Raw genomic sequence first — 26272 nt, 5'->3', positions numbered from 1 at the left:
TTACAACTTCCATGGCATTCCATAATTTACATGACCTCTTTGAATTGTATACTAATTCAAAGAATTGGTATTGATGTTTTAAAATTACTTTTTCAACATCAGTGTTACAATTATGTTTTAATAGCCACTATTTAATATGCTATGGTATCAAGCATTCCTTTTCTTTTTGTTCTCTTTGCTGCATTACACCAACTGGATGGACTAGGTCTACTGGTTTTTTTGTGTTTTTTTATTTATTTAATTTAATATTAAAAAGTATTTTAGAGTTTTAAAGTTTATTCACTTGCTTCATACTGGATACCTTTTGGTGTTGTATTGTTTAAACTTAGAAACAAAATGAGCAATGTACAGTATGCCTTTTGTATTTTTTTTTTTAACCAACTGCATGTCTTTCCCTTATAATGCCTTAAGATTTAAAAAAAAAATTATTATTATTATAAAAAAAATTAATTAGTATTTACACTATATTTACAAACATAATTATTGTAAATTACCTTGTTTTTGAAGCCTCTGTGATCAAACTGGGTGTGGGTAGTCATTTGGTCGGGGAGGGACAATATCCCTCGGCAGGTAAAACAATATATCGGTTATCAGATGTCAAAGGTATATGATTCAATGATTATTTATATTAATATAATATGAATATTTTACATGTATAATTAGTACATCTTGGGAGCCTAGCAATTATTTAGTTCTTGAAAAACTGTTTTTAAAAACCCAACATTTATGCTTAGATGATTTTGGACAGTGGTCTAAAATGTTCTTGAGTATTCTAGCATCTGTACTGGTAGAAGGGCGGGACATAGCCCAGTGGTACAGCGCTTGCTCAATGTGCAGTCAGTGTGAGATCAATCCCTGTCTGTGGGCCCATTGGACTATTTCTCATTCCAGCCAGTGTACCATGACTGGTATATCAAAGGACATGGTATGTACTACCCTGTCTGTGGTATGGTGCATATAAAAGATCCCTTGCTGCTAATAGAAAAAGAGTAGTCCGTGAAGTGTCGACAGCAGGTTTTCTGTCAATATCAGTGTGGTCCTTAACCATGTGTCTGACGCCATATAACCATAAATAAAATGTGTTGAGTGCGTTGTTAAATAAAACATTTCCTTCCTTCTGTACTGATAGCTTGAGTGTCCTTTAGTCCTCCTCTTTGTCCCCTGGCAACATATAAACGAATGGGAGGGCTAGAGGACACTCGAACTACTGTACTGAGAAACCTTCACAAGGACAATGACATAATAATTGTTTCGGAATCTGTTTCAAAATGAGGATGCTATTGAATCCTGATCATGAAGCATATTACTCAATAAGCCTGTGATAAAAGATGCTAAGGGATTTTTGATCGCGTCAAAAGGGTAACAAGTGTTTCGACCGAATTCCGTCAAAAGGGTAGGAACACCACAAAGAATATCCAATATGGCAGCTCCCATGGAAGAGGTGAACTTAATTGAAATTTCTTGTTTTTCTTCCTTAAATATGTATCCTGTTATCATAAGGTACTAAAAAGTGGCAAGGACAGGAAGACATCAGAATTCCAACCGTTACTGTATTTAATGTATGAAAAATGTGTCCGTCCACAATTTTCTGGCCGGGAGAATGGTCAAGGCACACACGTGAGCAGGAATTTGAATCCTGATTCCTTGTCAACTCCAAAGTTTCACAAATCGCCCCAGTGTTTGGTTAACTTGCTCCAGTGGTTGGTCAGTTCACTCCAATCCTATTTATTGTCCATACTTGTGACGATACATTTCAGTGGATTTGTGATCTGGCCCACCCATAGCATGGTGGACATTATGGGGGGGGGGGGGGGGCATTTGAATGAGTGCCAAAGTCGCAAGTTATTTGGGGGGTCCAGGGGCATGATTCAAAGGTTATTTGCCCATTACTGTAACTCTCACCCTTACCCCCACCCCCCACCCCCCCCCACCCCACCCCCTGCTACGAGCCTGCTGATTAAAATTGTCTTCTATCAATTTGGTTAATTATTATTGGAGGAAAAATAGACCTGTGAGGTGTGTTTTTTAGGTGGAAGAGCCTTCAAGGGGTGGCATTTTAAATATTTAAATACTGACACGGGTGGAGAAAAACAGGAAATCGGTATGAATATTTAACTATAATTTAGTATAATTCTAATTGTTAAATGTAGCAAACACATTCCAATTCAGTTCATTTTATTCAAAATTATAGTAACGTAATAGTATGAATCTTTTAATTTTGTGTTGTTAAAGCCCTTGAGAGGCAGCTCTAAAGACTGTTTAAGTTGTTCACTGATTTTGGTCTTAAACTATTCCGATGTAAATTCTAGTACACCGGTTTTTGCAGCCATCTGATACAAAATAGGTACGTTAGTCATCAGAATTTGACATCTCCTATGAAGCTGCTCATGATGATCATGACAACTGTTGGTAATGTCCTCCATGCTGCTAAATAGCCTGAATATAGTCTTAATTTGGCAAGGGCACATGTGCATTTGGAATGTGAAATATATCTATTGCCAAATTATTAGAGTGAGTTTACCAAACACTGGGGCAAGCTGATGAGTTGACTGGGGGTCTGCTGAAGAGATTGGGGACAAGTTAATCAACCATTGGGTTGAGTCGGGTTTTGGGCAAGTTGACCAGCATTCTATCCAACAACAATTACTTAAGACGAGAGAATGAGGATTGTGGCCAGTATATGTATAGACACTGGATGAAGGGAGGGTTAGGGATTGTCTTACTGGCCCCTCAAACTCTGAAGTTCAAATAACCAGAGTATGGCGACAGCAGGTTTTCTCTCTCAATATCTGTGTGGTCCTTAACTATATGTCTGATGCCATATAACCGTAAATAAAATGTGTTGAGTGCGTCATTAAATAAAACATTTCTTTCTTTGTCAGTGGACCACTTGGACTATCTATATCTTGTTCCAGCCAGTGAACGCGACTGGTATATAATCAAAGGCCACACTATCCTTGCTGTGGGATGATGCTTCTAAAAGATGACTTGCTATTAATGAAAGACTATGTATATTAAAATGACCACATATTTGACATCCAATCGCTGATATTTGATAGATAAAACAAAACAAACTTTACATGTAACAAAACTTACTCAGATTATTATTATTTGTTTAAGCTGGAGCTGATCACATCATCTGAAGATGATGCCAGATCAGTGGCTAAGTGTCTCGTTGATGTAGGATGCTGCCCTCGCTGTGTGCTTCGCTTCATGGGAGAGAAACGACCTCACATATACAAAAAGACTATTGAGGTTAGTTCACTGTTCTGTTAAATTCAGTTACATCTTAACTGATACATAATTGCATCTGCATGAAATCAGTGATAAACAGTTTGTCATCCTCAAAATCTCAAGCACATCTGCTCAAACACAACCTCAGAGTTCTCTGGAGATATTTGCACACGGTAGATATGTGATAACAGTTTTATCCTATATGTAAATTATTTATATACATCAGAGCCCATGTTTATAAAACATTTGGAGTCGAGACTTGAGACTAATAGAGTCCGAGATGTGAAGGTCATGACAACACAATACAAATTGTATGCATGTGACGTCATTAGAGATTGAGTCTGCACTCTAAAAGTTGTATAAGCACAGGCCCAGGTACAGTTTACTGGAAGTAACAATCATATTTGTTATGGTCACTTTGCAATAAGTGTTTTAGTTACTTTATATTTACACACCCAGGTAAAATATCATTGCTGCAAATTATTCAGTGCAGACAAAATTACTAATACTAGATTCTTAACTACAGTTTAATAAAAAAAATTCATCTATTTATGAAGGATACATTAACCTATAATTACCAGATACTGCAAATAGAAAATCTCCTGAAATTTTTCTTGTTATAACAGCAAGCTTCAGACGTGGTGAGACAGCTTTGTCAGACTGAAAACAACACAAGTTTCAGTGGTGTCAGTAAGCCATGTCCAGCTTGTCTTGGCATTCTTCAAGACTTTTCATGTAAAGAATTCTTCATCAAAGTAAGTGGACACTGCTATTTAATGAGATTTTAATTATTTAATTTTTTAAATTTTATTTGTTAAATTATTATAGAAAAGATTGCTATTGAAAAACAAACTCTAAGTGTATACTTGTTTTTATTAGTATTACAAACTTTTTAAAATACATTAGCTGTGAAAAGAAGTAAAAGATTACTTCATGATGTATTTATTTAAGAGTGACTAGGTTTGTTATGGCTTGCAAAACTGATGTTTTGATTATTTAGAAAGTCTGTTATCATATTTATTACTATTAGTATTGTAGAATAATGTGTGTTAATTTTGGTTGATTGCATTAATCAGGATTAATTTCAGCATGTTTATTTCAGATAAAAGAACAAGTGGACGAGGAAGGTTACCAGTTTACTGACTACTTGTGTTCTCTGATGGTGCCAATATGCACCCAACCAAGACAGGTGCTTCATAGGTTTTCTTGGGACAAGTTGTCCGTTTTTCATGAAACATCAGGATCATAATATCTTTATAAAGTTAGCATTTTGCCCGTATGTGTCAGAGGTCAAGGTCACTTATTAAAATAGAAATATGATGTCACTGCTGTAGCAACTTCATTGTTCATCCGATTTATATAGAACTTCACATATGTATAGGAATATGATCGGGACATCTTGAATGAGTTCACATTTCCCCACTTTACGCAAAAGGTTACGGTCACTGTTACTAAAAATATAAATTATGTCACTGTTTTACAGACTTCATTTCTTATCCAATATTTTAAAAACTTAACATACAGGAAGAGGATCATGCAATTGCAAGGGGATTTGTAGCATTTCTGAAATAATTATATGTTTTTTTAATGTAATTTTTAAGTGTCAGTTACAAAATGTTTTACATAGATCTAGTTATTTAGTTTTCAATTGATTAAGTCTAATATAATTTATTATTTTTCAATTTCAGCATGCTGTATTTATTCATCTAAAGACAGAGTTTAGGTGAGCAGTGGAAAATTTCCTATTTGTAAAATCAGATATTAAACTGACATACTTGTTTTTAATGTTAAATGTCACACATTTGTAGGCATATGTAGAATGTTAGTCTTTTTATTGCAATATCATCTGTGTTGATGTCTGTATTCATTTAGGATGACATCACAGTGTTTTTTTAATGGCTATTCTGTTTACACACAGATATTTAAACCAGGCTATATCCATGATTCAAAGCAGTTCAGTCTTGATTTACTCACATTACATAGCATGGCTAAATGCTATATTTGTATGAAAAGCAAGTTGGTAATTACATTATTGCTTGGTTCATGAATATCAAACAGAATATTACTGTTACTTTCATATCTGTGATAATAATTAACTGTTATCTTTTGCAGCAAAGCATTTTTCAGTTACTTTATGCACCCAGCCATATTTACATTTACTTTCAGGTTTATTCAATGGCTTTAATAAATTAAACAGTATTTAAGTAATACAATTTCAAATCTGTGATTATATTTGAATTTTCAACTCCATGATTTATATTTAACCAATTGTTATTAGTAGACTTGGTTCGTATGGAAGTACATGCAGTTAAAATGAGTTATATTATATTTTATTTAAATTTTCAAATCTGTGATTTATATTTAACCAGTTGTTAGTAGTAGACTGGGTTCGTATGGAAGTACATGCAATTATATTAGATTTTATTTAAATTTTCAAACCCATGATTATATTTAACCAATTGTTAGTAGTAGACTGAGTTCTTATGGAAGTACATGTAATTATGTTATTATCTTCCAGTGAGATCTACAAGTCTGTGAAAGAAGATAATATTTCTTCTATTAAGGACATATGGAAATGGTTTGCCGGGCCAGAACTGGCATTACTGCTTGGGATTGACTTTCAGCAAAAGGTTTTTTATTTTTTATTATACATATTTGCATTGCAATTTCTGTAGTTCAATTATTATATGTAAATATCAGGACAAAGGTATGCACATTAAGAATGACACAATGAAGAGTACCAGTATTTTGAAGAAAGATAATAAATAAAGCAAGAATTGAATCTCAATTTCAGATGATCAATTTGATCTTATCTCAGAAATACAACAAGGCTTATTCTATAAAATAAAAATAAATCTTTTTTTGGATTAACTCTTACAGTTAAAGTTCATAACCTTAACTGGAGAATATTTTTGGCATCTATTTTATGCTCAATGACCGAGGAACTCTTACAAAGAAAATGTTATGTTAATCCAGGCCTCATGATTTCAATTTTTTTGGGGAAAATGTTCTCGATTCCATGCCCTGTTTTTTTATAATCATAGTCATGATGGGTAATGTATGTTCTGTTCCATGAATTTACTGACATGCTACCTGAAATTATCTTTTCTGTGAATTCTGGAGGTCTGTAATCAGTATAATACACAAAAATAAAGTTTTCTTGTGATGTGTGTTACAATATAATACTTCACAATATTAAGTGTTAAATAAAAAAAAATATATATACTACTTTCCATCCATTATAAAATCTTGACGATAAATTTCTGAGGAAAAAAACGCGCACAGAAAACTAAACAAAATAGGCCTCTGAAAATTGCAAGAATTATTAATTCATTCACACAAATCTAATTTTGCAAGAATTATTAATTTGTTCATACAAATCTAAGTTTGCAAGAATTATTAATTCGTTCACACAAATCTAATTTTGCAAGAATTATTAATTCGTTCACACAAATCTAATTTTGCATAACTTATTTTTTGTTTGGGTGAAATTTAGGGCACCATTTACGTTGATATAGTGGATTATACGAAAAGGAAATGGGTTGCCTGAATTTATTCTCAATGCCTGCAAAAAAGATTGTGTTTCAAAATCTTTAACCCAAAAGAGCAAATTAATACATGTTCTTCTAAAGACTATTCATATACTGGTACATTAATCCATCAATGTTAAATGACAACATAAGTTAAACACTAAACAAGATTCTGTTTGGACATCTATCTATTCATCTAAAAGAATTTAAGTCTAAAAATAGTATTGGAGAGAAATAAGCTATACAGTGAAACCCAGGGGTGGGGGAAAATAAATTGTCAATCGGTCCCATGTAATGTCATCACTACTGTGGGGGGGGGGGGGGGGGGGGGGGGGAAGGGGAAAGAAAGGAATAAAAATAATGGAATAAATAATATTTACAAAAGGAATAAAAGTTATGAATTTTAACTCCCATATATGTATAAAAAGTATGAGTATTCAGTACTGTGTCCTGAAAGTTAATAAAAGATGACACCATTGAAGCGTTTGACAGCCTGAGCTGGCACACGTTTAAACAAAACGATTAATAACTTTGTCGCTGATTGGATGACATTTGACCTCTACTGGCTCTAGAGTTTGCCGGTGTAGCTATTATTTTCACTCCCGCTCCCTAGAATCGGTCCCAGACCAGTAAAAAAGGGCTTTTCCCCACCCCTGGTGAAACCTGTCTAAAGCGGACCCTGTACATACAAAATCCTGTCAAAACCGGCCAAATTTCATGGTCCCGAATTTTCTCTTATTTAAACCATGTATTAAAAACCTGATAAAACCGGAACCTGTCCAGTTCTGAAACCTGACTGATTTTTGGTTCCGAAATTTAAAATCCTTAATTAATTAACCTGAACAAACCGGCATAGTCACTAAGTGTAAACGAATGAATAGTCAACTTAACGAAAACACGACTACCAGAAAACATTGCTGACTGTGCTGCATCCAGTGTTACATCACGGTTCACCAATTTCTGCGGTCTCAGTCAAGCTTAGCAGACATCAGAGTAATTAATGCTCGATTGTTTTCAATTGTACTGCCTGGTGCTTTGCAAATTCTGTTCATCTCTGAGAAAAATCCCAGTTACTCACACATTAGAGTTTTCACAATTAATTTTTTTTCAATGCGCTTTGATAATGAAATACTGACACACTGAAAGTAAAATGCTTAAAACAACTAAATTTAGAGTAAAATACATACAAGTGTTTTCTTTTCTGCGATAGAAATGAGAACTACGCACACTGAATTTTGCTAAGAAAGAACGAAAATGTCTTGGTCACCAGTAGGCAACGTTAATTGTGGTAAAAACTAAATTACATTGAAATTTGTTGTTTTTATATATGTTTTAATGTTGGTTCATAAATAAGAAAGATACATAAATAAAAAAAATTGTGATATAGCAACATTATTATTAGTCCAACAGTCACATTCATTCTGCAATTCTCAGACTTGTTTGTTTACAGTTACGTATTTGATGCTGATGTCATGGGAAATAACTCTGTATTTTAAAAGGCAACCCTCTAAACACCGGATCCTGTCTAAACCGGATAAACATTAGGTCTCCGACGTGTTTAGATAGGTTTCACTGTTTAATAAATGAAAAATCTATTTGTTTTCAGAGTGACTTTGAAATCTGCATAACCTTCATCTATGATAATTCTGACAAAGAATGTGGCTTTTTGTAAGTATGTTTTTATATTGAATTTTTTTTAAAGAAAATAAACCAGTATGCAGGGCAAAACATCAGCTAATGGAAAATTTATATTAGCATTTTAGTTAATACTTCAGCTTTTAATAGTTTCAGGAATCACTAGAAGATTTTGCTGTTAGCAAGTGGAATGTCAGAATAATAATAATAATAAAATTATTAAACAATTTTACGGCAGAACTTATTCATTTCTCAGTCGTCTGTTAATAAAATGGGTCATAACTTTTTCCTTTTAACTCTATGAACAATTAATAATTAAAAGTCAACCTATTCTTTTCAAGTTATATGCATTTGACAAATTACTGATTCTTCTTGTTCTTTTGCAGACTAAATGCTCAACCAGAGGTGTTCAGAAAAAGAAAGTGTAAACGGGTAACTCTCCTAAATCCAAATTCTCAAACAGTTTGAATTATAAAAACTTGTATAATGTACACGTACTCGTGTATTCAGTTTTTATTCATAATGATATATTGAACACTGCAGACAGCCCTCTACGTTAACTTTTCAATCTAGGAGCCAGATGGCGCCTACTTGTATAATGTACACGTACTCGTGTATTCAGTTTTTATTCAGTGATATATTGAACACTGCAGACAGCCCTCTACGTTAACTTTTCAATCTAGGAGCCAGATGGTGCCTACTTGTATAATGTACACGTACTCATGTATTCAGTTTTTATTCACAGTGATATATTGAACACTGCAGACAGCCCTCTACGTTAACTTTTCAATCTAGGAGCCAGATGGCGTATACTTGTATTTTTATATAGATAGTGTGAAATGTTTTAGTCTCCAAATGAAAAACAATTGTCGCATATGTGACCAAATCGATAGCAATATAGAGGACTGGTAGAGTAAATGCATAAATGGAAAATATTTTTACTGAAACAAATGAAAGAAAAAAGGCTGTCATTATAACAATTTATGGCCATAGAATGCAGTTAAACTGAGATGATTCACCTAGTTTTATAAGCAGATTATGTTGATTGGTTTAATCATGTACTTCATTTACATGAGGCAGAGCAGGATGTAGCTCAGTGGTAAAGCGCTTACCTGATGCACTGTCATTCTAGGATCGATCCCAGTCAGTGGGCCCATTGGGCTATTTTTTGTTCCAACCAGTGTGCCACGATTGGTGTAACAAAGGCCATAGTATGTGCTATCCTGTTTGTAGGATAGTGCATATAAAATATATCTTGCTACTAATGGAAAAATGTAGCAGATTTCCTCTCTAGGATTATATGTCAAAAAATTTTAATGTTTGACATCCAATAATCGATGATTAATAAATCTTATGTGCTCTAATGGTGATGTTAAACAAAACAAATTAACCACATATTTGCTGCTGTTTTTAGTATGGATTTGAGACCTTCACAAGAGCGAGTGTTGCAAAAGCTTTAATGGAGATAGATGAAGACAAATTTAAAAGGTATTTTTAATACTCTTTTGTTATGCTTAATTTGTTTAATTCATTTTAGATTCAATACTGACCTGTTTAATTAAATAATTTTTCTGTGGCTGAATTTGTGCATGTTTCTATTGGCAGGTTTTTCCACTGTCCACCAGCCATTCCAGACAGTATATGCAGGTACGAAATAACCTGTTGCCATGAAGCAGTATATATTGCTGGTAGGTTTTAAATTATTATTAATATGAAACATAAATAGAGGATAATAAACGAGTTACCAGTTATTGTCAAATTTATGTCCCACGTGAAATAATTTTCAAGCTTTAGCAAGTGACAAGTGAAAATTATTTCACAAGGGACATAAATTTGATAATAACTGTCGCCGAGCTTGTTATTTTATTTATTACCCCAGATATTTTTTAATTTTTTTTATTATCATTTTTTTTAGATACATTGGCTACACGTCCATATATATATAAAAACAATGTAAAACACTTTACACTTTTCTGGGTATTGCTTTTAATAACTTTGTATTTTAATCACGATTCAAAGATAACTTTCAAAAACCAAAGTTTTATATATTCTGAAAAAAATTAAATAATCTATAATGGATTGCATTAAACTACAATTTTATTACAAGTTTTACACTGAAAACAGAAAGACGTAAACACAAACACTTTAAACTACGTCACGTCATTTTTTGTACTTTGCCAAATTGTGATGACGTCCATATTTAGTACCGACATGGTGATTGGTTTGTTGGCGTCCAATCGTCCAATAATAGTGTACATTAAACCAATGCAGAATATTTCCCACTGAGAAAATATGAAAAATATTTTTTCCGTTCTTTTCATACATTAACCTGACATCTTGTTTTGATTGCATTTCCCCCTTCCCCTTCCAATAGCTAAAGACTGGAATTTTGTATGGTAACAAGACAATCCTGTTCCAGTTAACTTACTTGTATTTTGTCAGGGTTTCCAGTGTTCTTTACACCTGTAAAATTCCATATTTATCTTTTTAAATTATTGTTTTATTTTTTAAACTTACATTGTTTTTATTAGCAGTTTCTTCTTTTTCTGCATAAAACATTTTTCAACCACATTTTTATTTTATTTTTTAATTAAAGGTCGATACCAGAAATTTAGTCGAATTTTGAGTCAAACACCATGGATTGTTGATGGTGGCAGAAAATCAGAATCATCTGTCCAAGAATTAATCTGTGAAAGCATTCTTGACCGATTCAAACCAACAGGTAATAATATTTTTGACAATATTTTTCCCATGCCTTGTAACTTATAATGTGAATTCTATTTTACCCAGAAACAGGACTTCTAGATTATGGTAGCCCCACTACTATTGCCATGCCGGACGGCTAGTGTTAAATATTGCAGCTAAGTCTATTTTGTAAATATGAATATCCTGCCCCCATCCCAAACCCCCAATGTTAGTGTTTTTAAGCTCTATCTCCATCTTTAGGTGACATCTCATTATTACTATTATTTAGTAAAATTGTTTTAACGTAAGTAAAGTAGGGCTAGTGAATTTTTAATCATGACTAGTAAATTTTTAAAATCACTGATCCCATGGCTAGTGATGTGTGCATATAAATTTTGTGTTGCCTGTGCCCAACCTCAAGTCGCAAATTTATACACACACATTATTTTCATTGCAGATACAAATTACTGATATGCACTGCACATACAAAATGTTCACAAAATTTATGGGAAGAGAACATGCACTTTCATAAGAAAAAAACATATCGCAATATTTTACATAGTTTACACTATATCAAATTTAAGCTCACATATTCTATTGTCATTGCTAAGAAAAACAAAGTCACATGATTGTAATAGACAAATGCAATCTGTTGTAATATGAAAATTCTTCAGATTAGTTTTTTACCTGAAAACCATTGTTTAACAATATTCTTCCTGTGCCCTTTAACCAGCAAGATATATTTTTTCATAACAACAACAGCAACCTCTTGTTTTTCAAGACCAAGGAAAGTGTACAGGGCTTCTAGATTATGGTAGCCCCACTCCCGTGGCTAGTGATATTCAATGTTGGGCTAGTAAATAACTACAATTGCCATGCCTGACGGCTAGTGAAAAACAAAATTGTCAAATATACCCCAACTCCCAGTGTTAGTGTTTTTAAGCTCTGTAAATGACCAGCCTCGGTGGCGTCGTGGTTAGGCCATCAGTCTACAGGCTGTTAGGTACTGGGTTTGGATCCCAGTCGAGGCATGGGATTTTTAATCCAGATACCGACTCCAAATCCTGAGTCTCAATGGGTAGGAGTAAACCACTTGCACCGACCAGTGATCCATAACTGCTTCAACAAAGGCCATGGTTTGTGCTATCCTGCCTGTGAGAAGCACAAATAAAAGATCCCTTGCTGCCTGTCGTAAAAGAGTAGCCTATGTGGCGACAGCGGGATTCCTCTTAAAAACAGTGTCAGAATTACCAAATGTTTGACGTCCGATAGCCGATGATAAAATAAAAAATCAGTGTGCTCTAGTGGTGTTGTTAAATAAAACAAAATTTACTTTACCCTCTTTAGATGATTATTACTATTATTTAATAAAATTGTATTAACTTAAAAGTAAAGTAGGGTTAGTGAATTTTGAATCATGGCTAGTAAATATTTTTAATTACTGATCCCATGGCTAGTGGATTTTAAAACAATTCTAGAAGTCCTGGTGCACCTAAAAAACAAATTTCAGTCACTTTTATCCCCATCTTATAAAATTATGGGTTACAGTTGTGAAAATATATTCCATAATTATGGCTATGGATAAAGTGATTAACTAAAATTGTCATAATTAAAATAAAGATTTATGTTATATTTTACGTGTGTTTATTCAGATCACAAATTCTCTGCTTCTGGCCGAGAGGATGTTGATGTACGGATGTTGGGAACAGGTATTTACGTGACAAATATTTTTGTAACATTTATAACAAAACTATGATGAGTATGATTTGTATGGCAAATTCATTATATGAATTTAGTTTACTTTATAGAAATTATTATTCGAGCTTGTATGTCATACTGATTTGATGAAACGAGTGTCGGGATTTTTGTATTGTCCAAGTGAGTGTGAGGGTAATACATGAATTCTGACACGAATGTAATAATTTCTTTATTATCCATATTATTAATGTTGTCTTCTTTATGAATAACAAGACCCAACTCAAAAATTTCAGCCACAACTAGAAGGAGACGACGAAATGACGTCATATTTCAAATGCACAGTTTAAGCAAGGACTGGAGAAGCAATGACATGTCATGACGTCGCTTCTCAAAATTATGTCATAAACCTTGTTATTACATGTGTTTCGTATGATTATTATAAACTCGGTTATGTTGAACCATATGGATAATAAAATTTAATAAAAACATGATTCTATATAAAAATGGTTATGTTGGTTAGTACCTTTATTTAATTTTCTTATAAAGAATTTGTCACATGACCATCACTGACAATTAACCATGTTATGTGGCATTGCCATGGAGATTGACTCAGTATTTGTTTTATTTAGCCATCAAACTTTTAATTTTTTATGTCATTTTTCTTAATTCTTAATTTTATTTTTTGTAATACGGACAAATTAAACACCTATTTTACACATTAACCACAAAAATATTAACAAGTATTCCAATTTATTTGTTTCCAGGTCGACCGTTTATTGTGGAACTAGTTAATCCTCATGTTGTAATGTTTTCACCAGAAGAATTGAAAACAATTCAAGAGGTATGGTTAAATTATTTACAGACTCCTAAAGAGATTGTGTTAAAGATATGGTGATTACCTACATGTCAAATCCAAACCATCCACTAAAACAATTCAAGAGGTATGGTTACGTTATTTACAGACTCTTAAAGAGATTGTGTTAAAGATATGGTGATTACCTACATGTCAAATCCAAACCATTCATGAAAATAATTAACACTAAAGTTGCCAATATATATTTTTGTTTTGTACTTTAACTGTGCAAATGTCAGCACTAAATAAGTTTTGAATGGAAATTGATGTTTAAATGTCGTTTTTGTTTTTCTGTAGAAAATAAAATGTCTGTTAAACACTGTTTATTTTACAACTCTTGTAAATAAAATAACTAACTTATTTCTGCTTAAGAAATGGATTCTAATGTCAAACTCATGTAGTATTCTCTTTATCTCTTCTTGAGTTAGTAATATGAAAGTGTTGTGATCTCATAACCTGAAATAAAGATTTTAAATTATTTTAGAAAATTAACATGTCAACTTCTGATGTTGCTGTTCAGGATTTGCAGATAATATCAAGGTAAAGTGACAAATTCTTTGAAATATTTGTATGATGTGTATTATCAATTAATGTTTTCAGTAAGTAGATCAATGGTTACACTGTAGTGTTTACTTGGTCAAAAAAAATTGAACGAGCTGTAGAAATTTTATAAAAGGTTTGAAAAGCTATTGGATGTTAAAGGGACATACCTTAGTTTCAGCCCATGAAAATACATACTAAGTTTAGTTAAGCTACAAACCTGTAACACATTTGGATAAAGTTACAATTGAGTGAAACACGAGTCCGTGACTTTGAAATAGTGAAATAACCTCTAAAAATAGACTAAAATTTTACTCCATAACAGTTACTTCTCAGACGCACATGCGCTTTTAAAAATATGATAAATGCATTTTGTGATATTAAAGACCAAAAACACTTCAAATGAACAGAAATTGACAATCTAAACCATAAAATCTAATTGTAAACTGACTGTCGTGTGTTCTGTATTGTGATTGGTTAATTACATTCTTTTTCCGGGATCAAATAGACAATAACACCCGGAAAGCTAATGACGTCATTAGAAAGTGACGTCATTAGCAATTGGAACAGGCGAACTTGACGATTCAAGGGTTTACAGTTAGATTGTAGCCAGGTATTTTTTTTCAAGAAATGCCAAATATACAGTCAGTTCTGTAGAAAAACGATTCAGTTTACAATGGACATAACCATATGGAGTTTTTAGATTTGCGGATGTTGTTGTCTATTTGATGCCCGCAAATGTTTCATTTTTGTCAAAAATGACATTTGCAGGATCAAATAGACAATAACACCCGCAAATCTAAAAACTCCATATGGTTATCTCCTAAGTAAAGTATGATTTCAGTTATCAAAAATTGCTCTAATAGTCAAAACTATGCGTTAGTGTTTAAACACTAGGGTATGTCCCTTTAAAGAGAGAATATGTTGACAGTAAGACCGCACAAGTTTTGGTTTTCACATAATAGACCTCTTTCACATTCCACTACGCATGAGGGCTTATTATGTGCAGTCATAAGGTACTTCGTTTGAATGTTTGAAGCAAACATATTAAGTACCATGTCAGGCCCGTAACCAGGGGGGATCGGACAATCCCCCCATGCAGGATTGAGAGTTCCGCTCACATGGGGAAAAAAATCGGATTTTACATATAAAAGTCCTTGTCCCCAAATGACCGGGATAACGTAGCAAGAACGTCTGTCAGGTTTCATTTGCTGAAGGTTTGATCCTCCTCAGTGGGCCCGTTTGATTATTTCCCGTCCCAACCAATGATCCATCAAAGGACGTCGTGTATGCTATCCTGTTTGTGGGATGTGAGAAGTATGCCATGTATCATTTATTATAAATACATTGGTACGACTGAAAACAAACGGTTTCTTGTCATGGCTCTGTGACCAGGCCATTTTACATGCATACCACAACTTAATGCAACTTGTTAACGTATATTTCGCAACAAAAGTGCGTGTATTATTCTCGAGTGTAACCGGCGTCATCTCATTGTTTGGCAAGGGATTTTTTATATATATATATATATATATATATATATATATGGGGGGAACCCCCACCCCACCCCCCACCCCCCATCTATGGCTCCATGCCTTTGGCGCTCCCGTTTGACGAGTTCCGTTTACATGAAATTTCGTCCCCATCCCCCGCTAATCATGCTGGCTACGGGCCTGAAATTATATACAATATTTATAAGTTGGACCAAACACCAAATTAGGATCGTATCAGGTTACATGGGTCTACCACTCTGGAAAAGTTGCTGAACTTTATGTTATGTATAATCATGTATGTTATAAAAACGTGTAATACTTGCATACCACATCGATATACAAGACTTCTCCCTATGCTTGTAAATGTGTATCAAAGTACTGATGGTATCGCTAACGATCTCGACCAATGTTCAAAATACAAAATAGTAACCAAACACTATTGTACATACAGATATATGTTTACTTCAAACTGATCTTCATGTAAAGAAGAAGATGTCATCTTCTAAATTCTTCAAAACAAACAATGCAAGCAGCATATCAATGTTTACTTCCACGTTTACATGTGACGTCAAACTTTGAGTCTCATCATGCTAAAAAGGAGTCTCATCATGCTAATAAGTTGTAGGTTTTCACGTGTGACGGCTCATATATGTTTTAAAACTTCGTAAATATCAGATATTATTTCAAGTGAAGTTGTATGTATCTGATATAAATGATAGTGAAAATAAAATAAAATAATAAATAAAATAACATAAATAAATAAGTAAATAAATACATAAATAAATAATTTGTGGATAGACATGTAACATTGATTAGTAGTTGTATGACTGTCTTTTTTTAATGAAACGATATGGGGACAATAGAGCTATGATAAACGTCTATGTGAGTTAGGGGTTTTGTTGTCTTTTTTAGGGGGAAGTGGAGGCATATTTTATTAAATTTTAAATACTGATACATGTGGAGAATTAAACATCACTGGAAATCCGCGTGAATATTTAACTATAATTCTAATTGTTAAAAGTAGCAAACACATTCCACTAAAGTTAATTTTATTGTATGAATCTTTTAACTTTGCATTGTTAAAATATCCTTGACAGGCGGCTCCAGAGATTTCGTCTAAGTTAATTTTTCACTGCTTTTGGTCTTAAACCATTCCGATGTAAACTTTAGTAGACCGTTTTTCGCAGCCATTTTAACATCTTATACGAAATATATACGTTAGTCGTTAGAGATTCACAGCTCCTACGAAGCTACTCACGACGCTCATGACAACTGTCAATCATGCCCCCCAATTTGTATATAGCCTCAATACCATCCAATTCGGCAAGGGACGGTACTCTTTGTGCACATGCGCAATGGGAATGGGAAAGAGGTCTATTACTCCAGTGGAACAATACTCTGTTTTATTACCCGAATAAAGATACGTCCAGCAAATCACCTGGCTTACTGTTGTATTGTCATGTGTCATAACATGTACGGATAATGTTCTGTGTACATTTTTATGTGGGGTTTTTTTGTAGAGAGGAGACTTCAAACCTGAAGGAAGGAGAGATAGACAAGACAAAGTCGTACTGTGCTTTGTGCTGTTCTGAAAAACCACTGAGCCAAGAAGATCTCAACAAATTACATGATATAAAGGTTGGTTTCATACTGTTATAGTTGATTTATCTTTGTAACAAATTACATCATATAAAGGTTGGTTTCATACTGTTGTAAAGATGTTGATTTATCTTTGTAACATTACATAAAGTAGTCTCACACCAGGTTCAATTTTCACACACAATGGATGTGACTTGTTTTTTTAAAACAATTTTAACGATTTATCAGTCCCCTACTGGTCCAGTTGGAGGGGACTGTAGCTCTTGTCTTCATCTGTTCGTCCTGTATATAGTTTTTCAGACGTATGTTCTGCAATGCCTCAAGATATTGAGCTGAAAATGTGTGGTTAGACTTATCATGTATAGTTACAGATCAAGTTTGATTTTCATGGCAATTTAATCATTAAACCTAGGAGATACAAAATGTAGTTGGGCCATGGTAGGGGACATGTACTGCTTTAGCTGTACTCTCAGAATGCTTATTTCCTTCTGGTTGTGTTTCATATTGCATTCATGCCTGATCTTAAGTGTAGAACTCAATTTATTGAGTATCATCATTTGCCAGAAAAGTAACTACTGAGTAAACAGATCGATTGAATTGTTTTTACTAGGATTTGTTTTAAATATGTTTGATGGATCGAATTTCTCTTGACCATTATTTTTAGGTCTTATTGCTTTTTGCTAAGTTTGACTGAATTATTATTTTCTAGATACGATTACTTATAAAAACAATTGTTTTCTGTCATCTATAATAGCCCAAATTATAAAAATATAATAAAAGGAATTTTATCTTAAGTTTGTGTTTGAGCTTAATTGTTTCTTGCATAAAATTTATGTAAGAATCAATATTAAGGGGTTTTTGGGTTGTTGTTTTTAATACATGTCTTTTATTTTTGCAGAATCTCACACTTCAGCAGAAAACACCTATTCGAGTGTTACACAGGTATAAAGTGTATTTATTTTTTGTGCAATAAAAAGTTTCATCTTGAATTGTAGTGCTAATTAAAAATAAATTGGCTGCGGTAGCATACCAAACTAACACCTGCTTTATTCTCACATCTACATCAGCAAATATTAGTATTAGTTTTATTGCATATGATTTGCCGTTTTCTGCCAAGTGTTCCAGTCATATTGTTTTTATTTACTAGGCGTCCGTTGGCTGTGCCGGGAGAGAGTCATTCATGAGATGAGAACAGAGAAGGTCGATGATCATCGGTTTAAGCTGTATTTGTCAACACAAGCAGGAACGTATCCTTTATCCGCAAGAGGTCGACTCAGAATAAAAAAAAACAGATATTAAATACGGGTCACACTATAAATAAAATTTAACAATTGGCAATATTTATTATAACAGTAACTGTTGTAATATACCATATGTGTTCATTTTGTTTTATGGGCCATTTCAGATAACAATCTCCTGTTTTGTCCCATCTGGAAAACACTCTTTATTGCAAATAATTTTAAAAATGAAAACAGCGATTTTAGCTTGTATAATTGAGTAATTATTAATATGTACAAATTGGGTTCAGTCTTCAGACATTTGCTCTTAAAGGTTATGTTCCAGACAGAAGAAAAGGAGACCTTTATATAAAATGGTGTCTGGTATACACAACCCACTAACTTTTTAAAGGTGCTTTATCTGTCCAGAATTGGGCTTTTCTAAATTATCCCCCAATTATTTTCAGCAATTATTTTCATTATATAAGTTTGTTTTGGGGAGGGTTTTTTTTTTAATAGATGTTTTCTTCAGACATTGAATTATCACAAAAACTATTTTTGAAAAAGAAATTAAAATGGACAATTAAATGTGATCAAATAATAAATAAGGCAGCTGGTGTCAAAACAAAACCATTTTTCTGTTATGAGTAGCTTCCTTGACTGCTGCAAGATACATTAAGGAGTTTGTTCATGGAGATTTTGGTCGCACCAATCCTCATTTGTCAACACTGCTAGGAACAGACTGTGACATTGTACAACTTGATGTTGAGGTAAAACATTTTACAAACTAGTACAGTCAGACCATGTTGTAAAGAAGGAAGGAAATGTTTTATTTATAGACCGTGGGTCCACTATAACCCCCCCCCCCCCCCGCCCCCACCCCCTAGGGATTTTTCAAGATGAGTATATCTTTGAAGCCTATCCATAGACATATTCAAATCAGCTTGTCTGCAGGCAATCTGTTGGTGGGTGTGCCTGTAGGGCATGTTTGAGTGTAGGCACCCTATTTATTTTTAACGGGGCAAATTTCTGATCAAGTTGAATGTTCCACATAATTTTCAAAAATATTTGAAAATAATTCTGGACTACTTTCAAGCTGGGTTACTGGTGAATGTATTCCACCAAAAAATAATAAATTTTTGGCATCTGACTAAGCATAGTGAGTCAATGAATTTGAAATGTCCTGAGTATTACAAACATAGTATATGAAAAAATTGCATGGCAATGTTCAAGTTAACATCCAGACATATTCTGAACAGGTTTAAGACCAAATTATGAATGCTATTCATGCTAAATTACATGTTCATAACAACAAACCACAAAGCAATGCAATATATGTGGTATGGATATAGTACCGGGGGTATACTCACCAGCAAAAGTTACACAGTTCCCGATATACGTTATTCTTTATGTACATGTGTACATACATACCGTACCTAAAACATTCTGATCCTTTTATTATTGTATTGTATTTAATATCTGAAGGCAGCATTACTTAAATATGGTGCAGTATGTGCTGTCTAAACCATTTACATGGATATTTTGAATATTTTTATATTACACACAAGTCTTACAAACATAAAAAGTGAATTTACATACCATTCTAGGCAAGTCTGCATTACATATACAATTTATCTATCTCACAACAGTTCATCTTACAATAGCTAGTTTTTTTGTTGCATTTTGTAATATTTTAGAATTGCAGTTCTATTTATATTATGCTTAACTTATATTTTGGTGTATATGATTGATATTGTCATATGCAAATATCTAGCACTATAAAAATCTAACTTTCATTCCCAATTCTCAATCATTTTATGTGACCCAAATATGATATATGTGAAGTTCACAATTTTCTATTTCTACATCCTTCCTTTTATTCTATTAAGTAGATGTTAATAACAATTAAAAACAATATAATATGAGGTATGAATAATTATATACTTCTCAAAATAAGTTACTAGTAAGCAATGCCAGAAATGTATTAATTTCTATGTATACACATACTTAGGATTGCCTGAAGCTTTTATTATTAAAAAAAACAAATTGACCTGGCTTTTTTCTATAACATATTGAGGCTTCATTATTCAAATATGATTAAGTATATGGAGTTTATATACTATGTTCACACATTTATGAAGATGTCCCTCTGTTCTTAGTACCAACCAATTATAAGTGCCTTTCCTCGGCATGCGTGTTAAAACATTTACAATTCGTCTATCTCACAGAAGCTTGTACTATTTTTAAAAACATATTTGTATTTAAATTGTGCTTAATTTATGCTTAGGTTTATATAATTGACATCATATATAGTCATCAGGCATATTTTCAGGGAATATCTACTGGACGGAAGGTTTGCAACTAATCCACAGTAGCATTATAACAGCATTCGTGGTTTGGCACTAAAGTTCTCATGTGAAAGGGGTTCTTCCAAGCCACACTTGATCTAAGGAATCCCTACAAAGGTCTTAAGAGACTGTAAGACCTTTTAAATGAAAAAAAGAAAACTCTGCCCTCAGCTTCTTGGGAAGAGGGTTCTATTTGTGAGACAAAGTACATGTTTCAAACGCAAACCATGTCTGAAGGTGTTGTAAAGTGCACAAGAAGATGCAGAAACAAAGATTATACTTCAATGTCTGTACATTGCTGCCAGTTCACCATCCCAGATACGGACATTTGTATACACTCAATTTGGCAACAAGAGACATCTTATAGATGTGCACAGCATCATTAGGGATGCAGGGAAGACACCAACTAGCAATTCCAGCTGTGCTTGACATTACTGGCTATGATACCAACTGCTTTTATGCAGAATGGAAAACTGGAGGTTTTGAATATTCTCAAGCAACACCAAGACTTCCTTGAAATGTTGTTAGCTCATGGAAGTTCAGCAAAAATTGATGTTCATATATTTAAGAAGCAGATCATTTCATATACCTTCTCTATGGGAGTGCAGGTACGAATAACATACAAAAACATCATGACTTGAGAAATATCTGGAAATGTTTGTTGCCAAACCAAAGATGATAATATTGAAAAACAGTAGAGTATAAATCAGCCTTCTCCACTCTACATGTATGTATTCACTGAGAATGCTCTGAGAATGCACAAAAAGAGAACAAATTGCCAAGTTGTCATTTGGTATGTCATGCCAGGCAATCCAGGCTATTCCCCAACCAAATTGTCATATGGCTGAGAAATTTTAGAAGGCACACTAGTGATGAAATAGTTATATGATACCATGAGAGCTGATGGACATACTGATGGGGGAACCAGAGCAGATCCTGGAGAAGGAGAATACAAGAAATTGTGAACATGACAGACATATTTTAATTGCATGAAAATGCAAAGGAATATGAAAGGAAGTCAAAACTTTCCTAGACAATATTTGATGTAGAAACTAGTTATATACACCTGAGCATAAGTTAAGCACAATGTAAATATAAAGGCAAATCTAAAAGTATTACAAACACAGACTAGTATAAGATGAACTTCTGTGAAATAGATGACTATGGTAGGTACACAAAACTGATGCATTAAATTTTTAACACTGGTGTTTAGTAAAGAGGGACATATTCATAATATTGATGCACATACATGTGTACTCAACAAAATTAATTAAGGGCTAGTAAACTTTCTTATATTATAATGTAATTCTTTGTTACTGTCATATTATTTTAGCATGTTTTGGTCATATATGTGGCTTCTATACATTGTTTCAGTAAACTTTTACTGGTTATACATGCAAAAATCACTGGGTATTTCACATACTTATGAAAAATATTGAAATGAGCATTAGGCAAGTATTTGTTACACATTTGTTCAGAATGTTATTTGTCATTGTGTTCCCTCAAAATTTATTTAAGTCATTAAGTTTAAGCACATGCCACAATGGTGACAACTTTCAATGGAAGAAGTTGTATTTTCCCCATATTTAAAGGAAAATGCTAAAATATCTATTGGACCGTAATTAATTTTGTTGAGTATAGTATAGGCAGATATACTGAACCATATTTGAATAATACTGCCTCAGTATATTAAATACAGTGCAATTTTTAATAGTAAAAGGTTCAAGCAGCCCAAAATATGTATAAATATAGAAATTAATGCATTTCAGGCATTACTTAACTTTTGCCGATGAGTATATCATTATTCATACCACATATTGCATTGTTATTTGGTTTGTTACTATTAACATCTAGTATAGGATGAATATCATTCATTTTGGCCTTATATCTGTTAAAAATGTATATGGATGACAACTTTATCACTATATTTAATTTTTCAATATAGTGTTTTTGTGACATAAAATGTACAACGGTACCCCCATTCAAATGGTGATATTTTTTTAATCCACCAACATTTTTGCTGCAGACAAGCAGATATTAAATTCATATATAATGAGGTATCTAAAAATACTTGTTTCCAAAAATCCCTTTGGGGGGGGGGGGGGGGGGGGAGGGTTTCGGTATCTGGCCCATGGCCCATGCACTATTAAGGATGCACTCAACACATTTTATTTAGGGTTATATGGCGTCGGACATATGGTTAAGGACCACACAGATATTGAGAGAGGTAACCCACTGTCGCCACTTCATGGGCTACTCTTTTCGATTAGCAGCAAGGGATCTTTTATATGCACCATCCCACAGACAGGATAGTACATACCACGGCCTTTGTTACTCCAGTGGTGGAGCACTGGCTGGAACGAGAAATAGCCCAATGGGTCCATTGATGGGTATCTATCCTAGACCGACCGCGCATCAAGTGAACGCTTTACCACTGGGCTACGTCCCACCCTGGTGACCTTGTTATAAGAACCACCTTTGTTCTATGTTACTCTGTTATATCATGTTAGCCATTGCCATTGCAATCACAAGTTAGCAGCCCCTGTGTTAATCATGTCAAAAATATACTGCCTGTTTTACAGTAACCTATTCATATCAAAGAACAGAACATCAAACAACACTGTCATAAAATATTTATGCCAGAATGTAGAGGTACGCCAGAAGCAGACCCAGATAAGCAACAAGTGTAGAAATACAGTGAAACCGGTCTAAACCAGATCAAGCTGGGAACCTAATATTTTTCCGATTTAGACCGGATCCAGTATTTAGAGGTCACATTTTAGAATTTAAAAAATACGGGACCATGAAACTTTGTGGGTTTTGACAGGATTCCAGTTTGTTCAGGGTCCAATTTAGACAGATTTTACTGTTTGTTTGATTAATTAATTAATCAATACATAAAATAAATTCATCTGTCATGGTATCTACCTGATCAAACATCCAATGGCAGTTTGGGGTATTCTGTTCCATTCTTTCTGTAGTGTGGTGCATGATTTTGTCAAATATCTGGGAGGAAGATGTAACCAAATAATGTCCCATATGTTTGGTGATGGAAAGATCTGAGCTCTGAATTGACCACGGTGGTAGCATGTTGATGGTTTTGGGTGACCAGAGTTGTACTTAAGATATTTGTATTCAGATATCACTTATTTTTAATGCTATATGTATTAAAGGTAGGAGTGTTTAAAAATGTTGTTCCCATGTAAATAAATTAATGTCTAATACAGAAAGAAAGAAAGAAATGTTTTATTTAACGATGCATTCAACACATTTTATTTACTTATATTTATTTATTTATATGGCGTCAGACATATGGTTAAGGACCACACAGATATGAGAGAGGAAACCCGCTGTCACCACTTCATAGGCTACTCTTTTTGATTAGCAGCAAGGGATCTTTTATATGCACCATCCCACAGACAGGGTAGTACATACTACGGCTTTTGATATACCAGTCGTGATGCACTGGCTGGAACGAGAAATAGGGCTAATACAGTAACATGATTGTTATTTTCTCTTGCAGTCTGTGAATGTTGAGTGGCCACCAAGACTGGCAAGATAATGAAGAAGGAAGACTTAAATGGACATTATTTGTTATAAGATCATCTGTTTGCTATGGACATATTAAGAAGTACACAGTATTTTTCTATTACACTGTGATATGAATGTCTTTTATATTGCATAAATGAGCATCCCATCAAATCATCTTTCACAAAGTTATTGAATCAATTAATAAAATGTTCATGTTGGACTCTTTAGTCTTTTTTTCTTTATTAATCTAATAAAATATCTTTACTACTATGAAAGTGTTGTATCAGACAACTACTTCATGGGTTATAACCCCTATTTGGTAACTTATCCTTTTATTTAGGTCAGTATAAGAAAGGAATAGATAAGAATGTTTTGACAACACCCGAGCACATTTAAAACTACGTCCATTAGTGCCCGATATAGTTATTTTGACATTCACAGGAAACCTGTTGAACCCCCACCCACCTACCCACCCCAGGCTACATCTACTGACAAAGCAGCACACTTGAGATCTTTTACATGCACTTTCCAGTATTCACAATGGTACATACCACTGTGGCAGTCGGTGATGTACATGTAGTTGGGATCTAAAACAAACCCAGGTATTCAAGGGCTATTTCAACAAAATGTGCAGTTATCTGTGTGCACTTTTCTCACAGATAGTACATACCTTTAAATCCAAGATTGATATACAAGTTTAGGAGCACTAATCAAAATGGATAAATGACCCAATGGGTTCCAAAAATGGAATTCAATCTAACTGCAGACTAATAATAGAGGTTGCGATTATTGTGTAGCAATGGATACATATAGAAACCATAAATGTGTTTTACATTTCATACGTCTGTGTCCTGGGTGTACGAGTTCCTTCATACATGTAAAGTCTTGTTTACAAGTGGTCACACACCATTGACCTAAGGATCAGCTGTTAGCAAAAAGAAATGTTTTATTTAACGACACACTCAACACATTTTATTTACGGTTATATGGCGTCAGACACATGGTTAAGGACCACACAGATTTTGAGAGGAAACCCGCTGTTGCCACTACATGGGCTACTCTTCCGATTGGCAGCAAGGGATCTTTTATTTGCGCTTCCCACAGGCAGGATAGCACAAACCATGGCCTTTGTTGAACCAGTTATGGATCACTGGTCGATGCTAGTGGTTTACACCTACCCAATGAGCCTTGCGGAGCACTCACTCAGGGTTTGAAGTCTGTATCTGGATTAAAAATTCCATACCTCGACTGAGATCCGAACCCATTACCTACCAGCCTGTAGACCGATGGCTTAACCACGACACCACCGAGGCCAGTCAGCTGTTAGCATTACCATTGATAGGTCATGCAAGCATCAGTCGATTAAATAAACATCAATTGTTTACGTAAACTATATATACCAATACACATACATATAGGCCTACAGGGATCAAAATACTGCCATCCCAACCAGTTTGTTTCCAGGACCAGATTGGTTTCCCCATCGGACTGGCAACTATTTTGTTTACATTCACACATTTGTTCAAGTCAATCATGTTTGGTCCGGAAGTATTTGTAGCTTACTGAATCAAATATCTGGCAGATATGTTGGCCAATTTCGACCCTGGATATGCAAGCTGGGAATGGCAACCTTCATAATATTAGAACTTAACTAAACAACTTTAAGATTGACGACACTGCAGTAAGCAGCACTTCAAGAATACTCTTAACCCTGCCAGGCCACATACATTTTTTAATCTTGTAAGTTCAACTTCATTCACATGTTAAAGCTAGACAAAATTTCACCTCAATATCGTGAGGCATTCCGGTGGGGGAAGAATAGTCCAGAATTATTTAATTTTGTTTTATCTTACAAGTTCAAGAGCCATAACTCTGTCAAACGAAGATGGGTTAATCACCATGAATGTCA

At 33.9% G+C, this 26272-nt stretch overlaps 1 protein-coding gene across 1 annotated transcript; it reads left to right on the top strand.

The window, feature by feature from the left end:
• Positions 1 to 1426: 1426 nt before the first annotated feature.
• On the top strand, positions 1427 to 24583 carry LOC121371242 (tRNA pseudouridine synthase Pus10-like). Its single transcript, XM_041496982.1, is given in 20 exon segments — positions 1427 to 1441; positions 3121 to 3255; positions 3861 to 3989; positions 4337 to 4423; positions 4923 to 4957; positions 5753 to 5864; positions 8371 to 8432; positions 8786 to 8831; positions 9814 to 9887; positions 10005 to 10087; positions 10996 to 11121; positions 12737 to 12793; positions 13547 to 13623; positions 14120 to 14175; positions 17189 to 17306; positions 18166 to 18209; positions 18415 to 18430; positions 18432 to 18514; positions 19155 to 19254; positions 24356 to 24583. Coding segments are annotated over 20 exon segments (1488 nt in total). The 5' UTR covers positions 1427 to 1432; the 3' UTR covers positions 24395 to 24583.
• Positions 24584 to 26272: the final 1689 nt, after the last annotated feature.

The sequence above is a fragment of the Gigantopelta aegis genome, chromosome 4 (genome assembly GCF_016097555.1).
Source record: "Gigantopelta aegis isolate Gae_Host chromosome 4, Gae_host_genome, whole genome shotgun sequence".
Taxonomy (NCBI): domain Eukaryota; kingdom Metazoa; phylum Mollusca; class Gastropoda; order Neomphalida; family Peltospiridae; genus Gigantopelta; species Gigantopelta aegis.
This window is presented reverse-complemented; position numbering and strand designations above follow the sequence as displayed.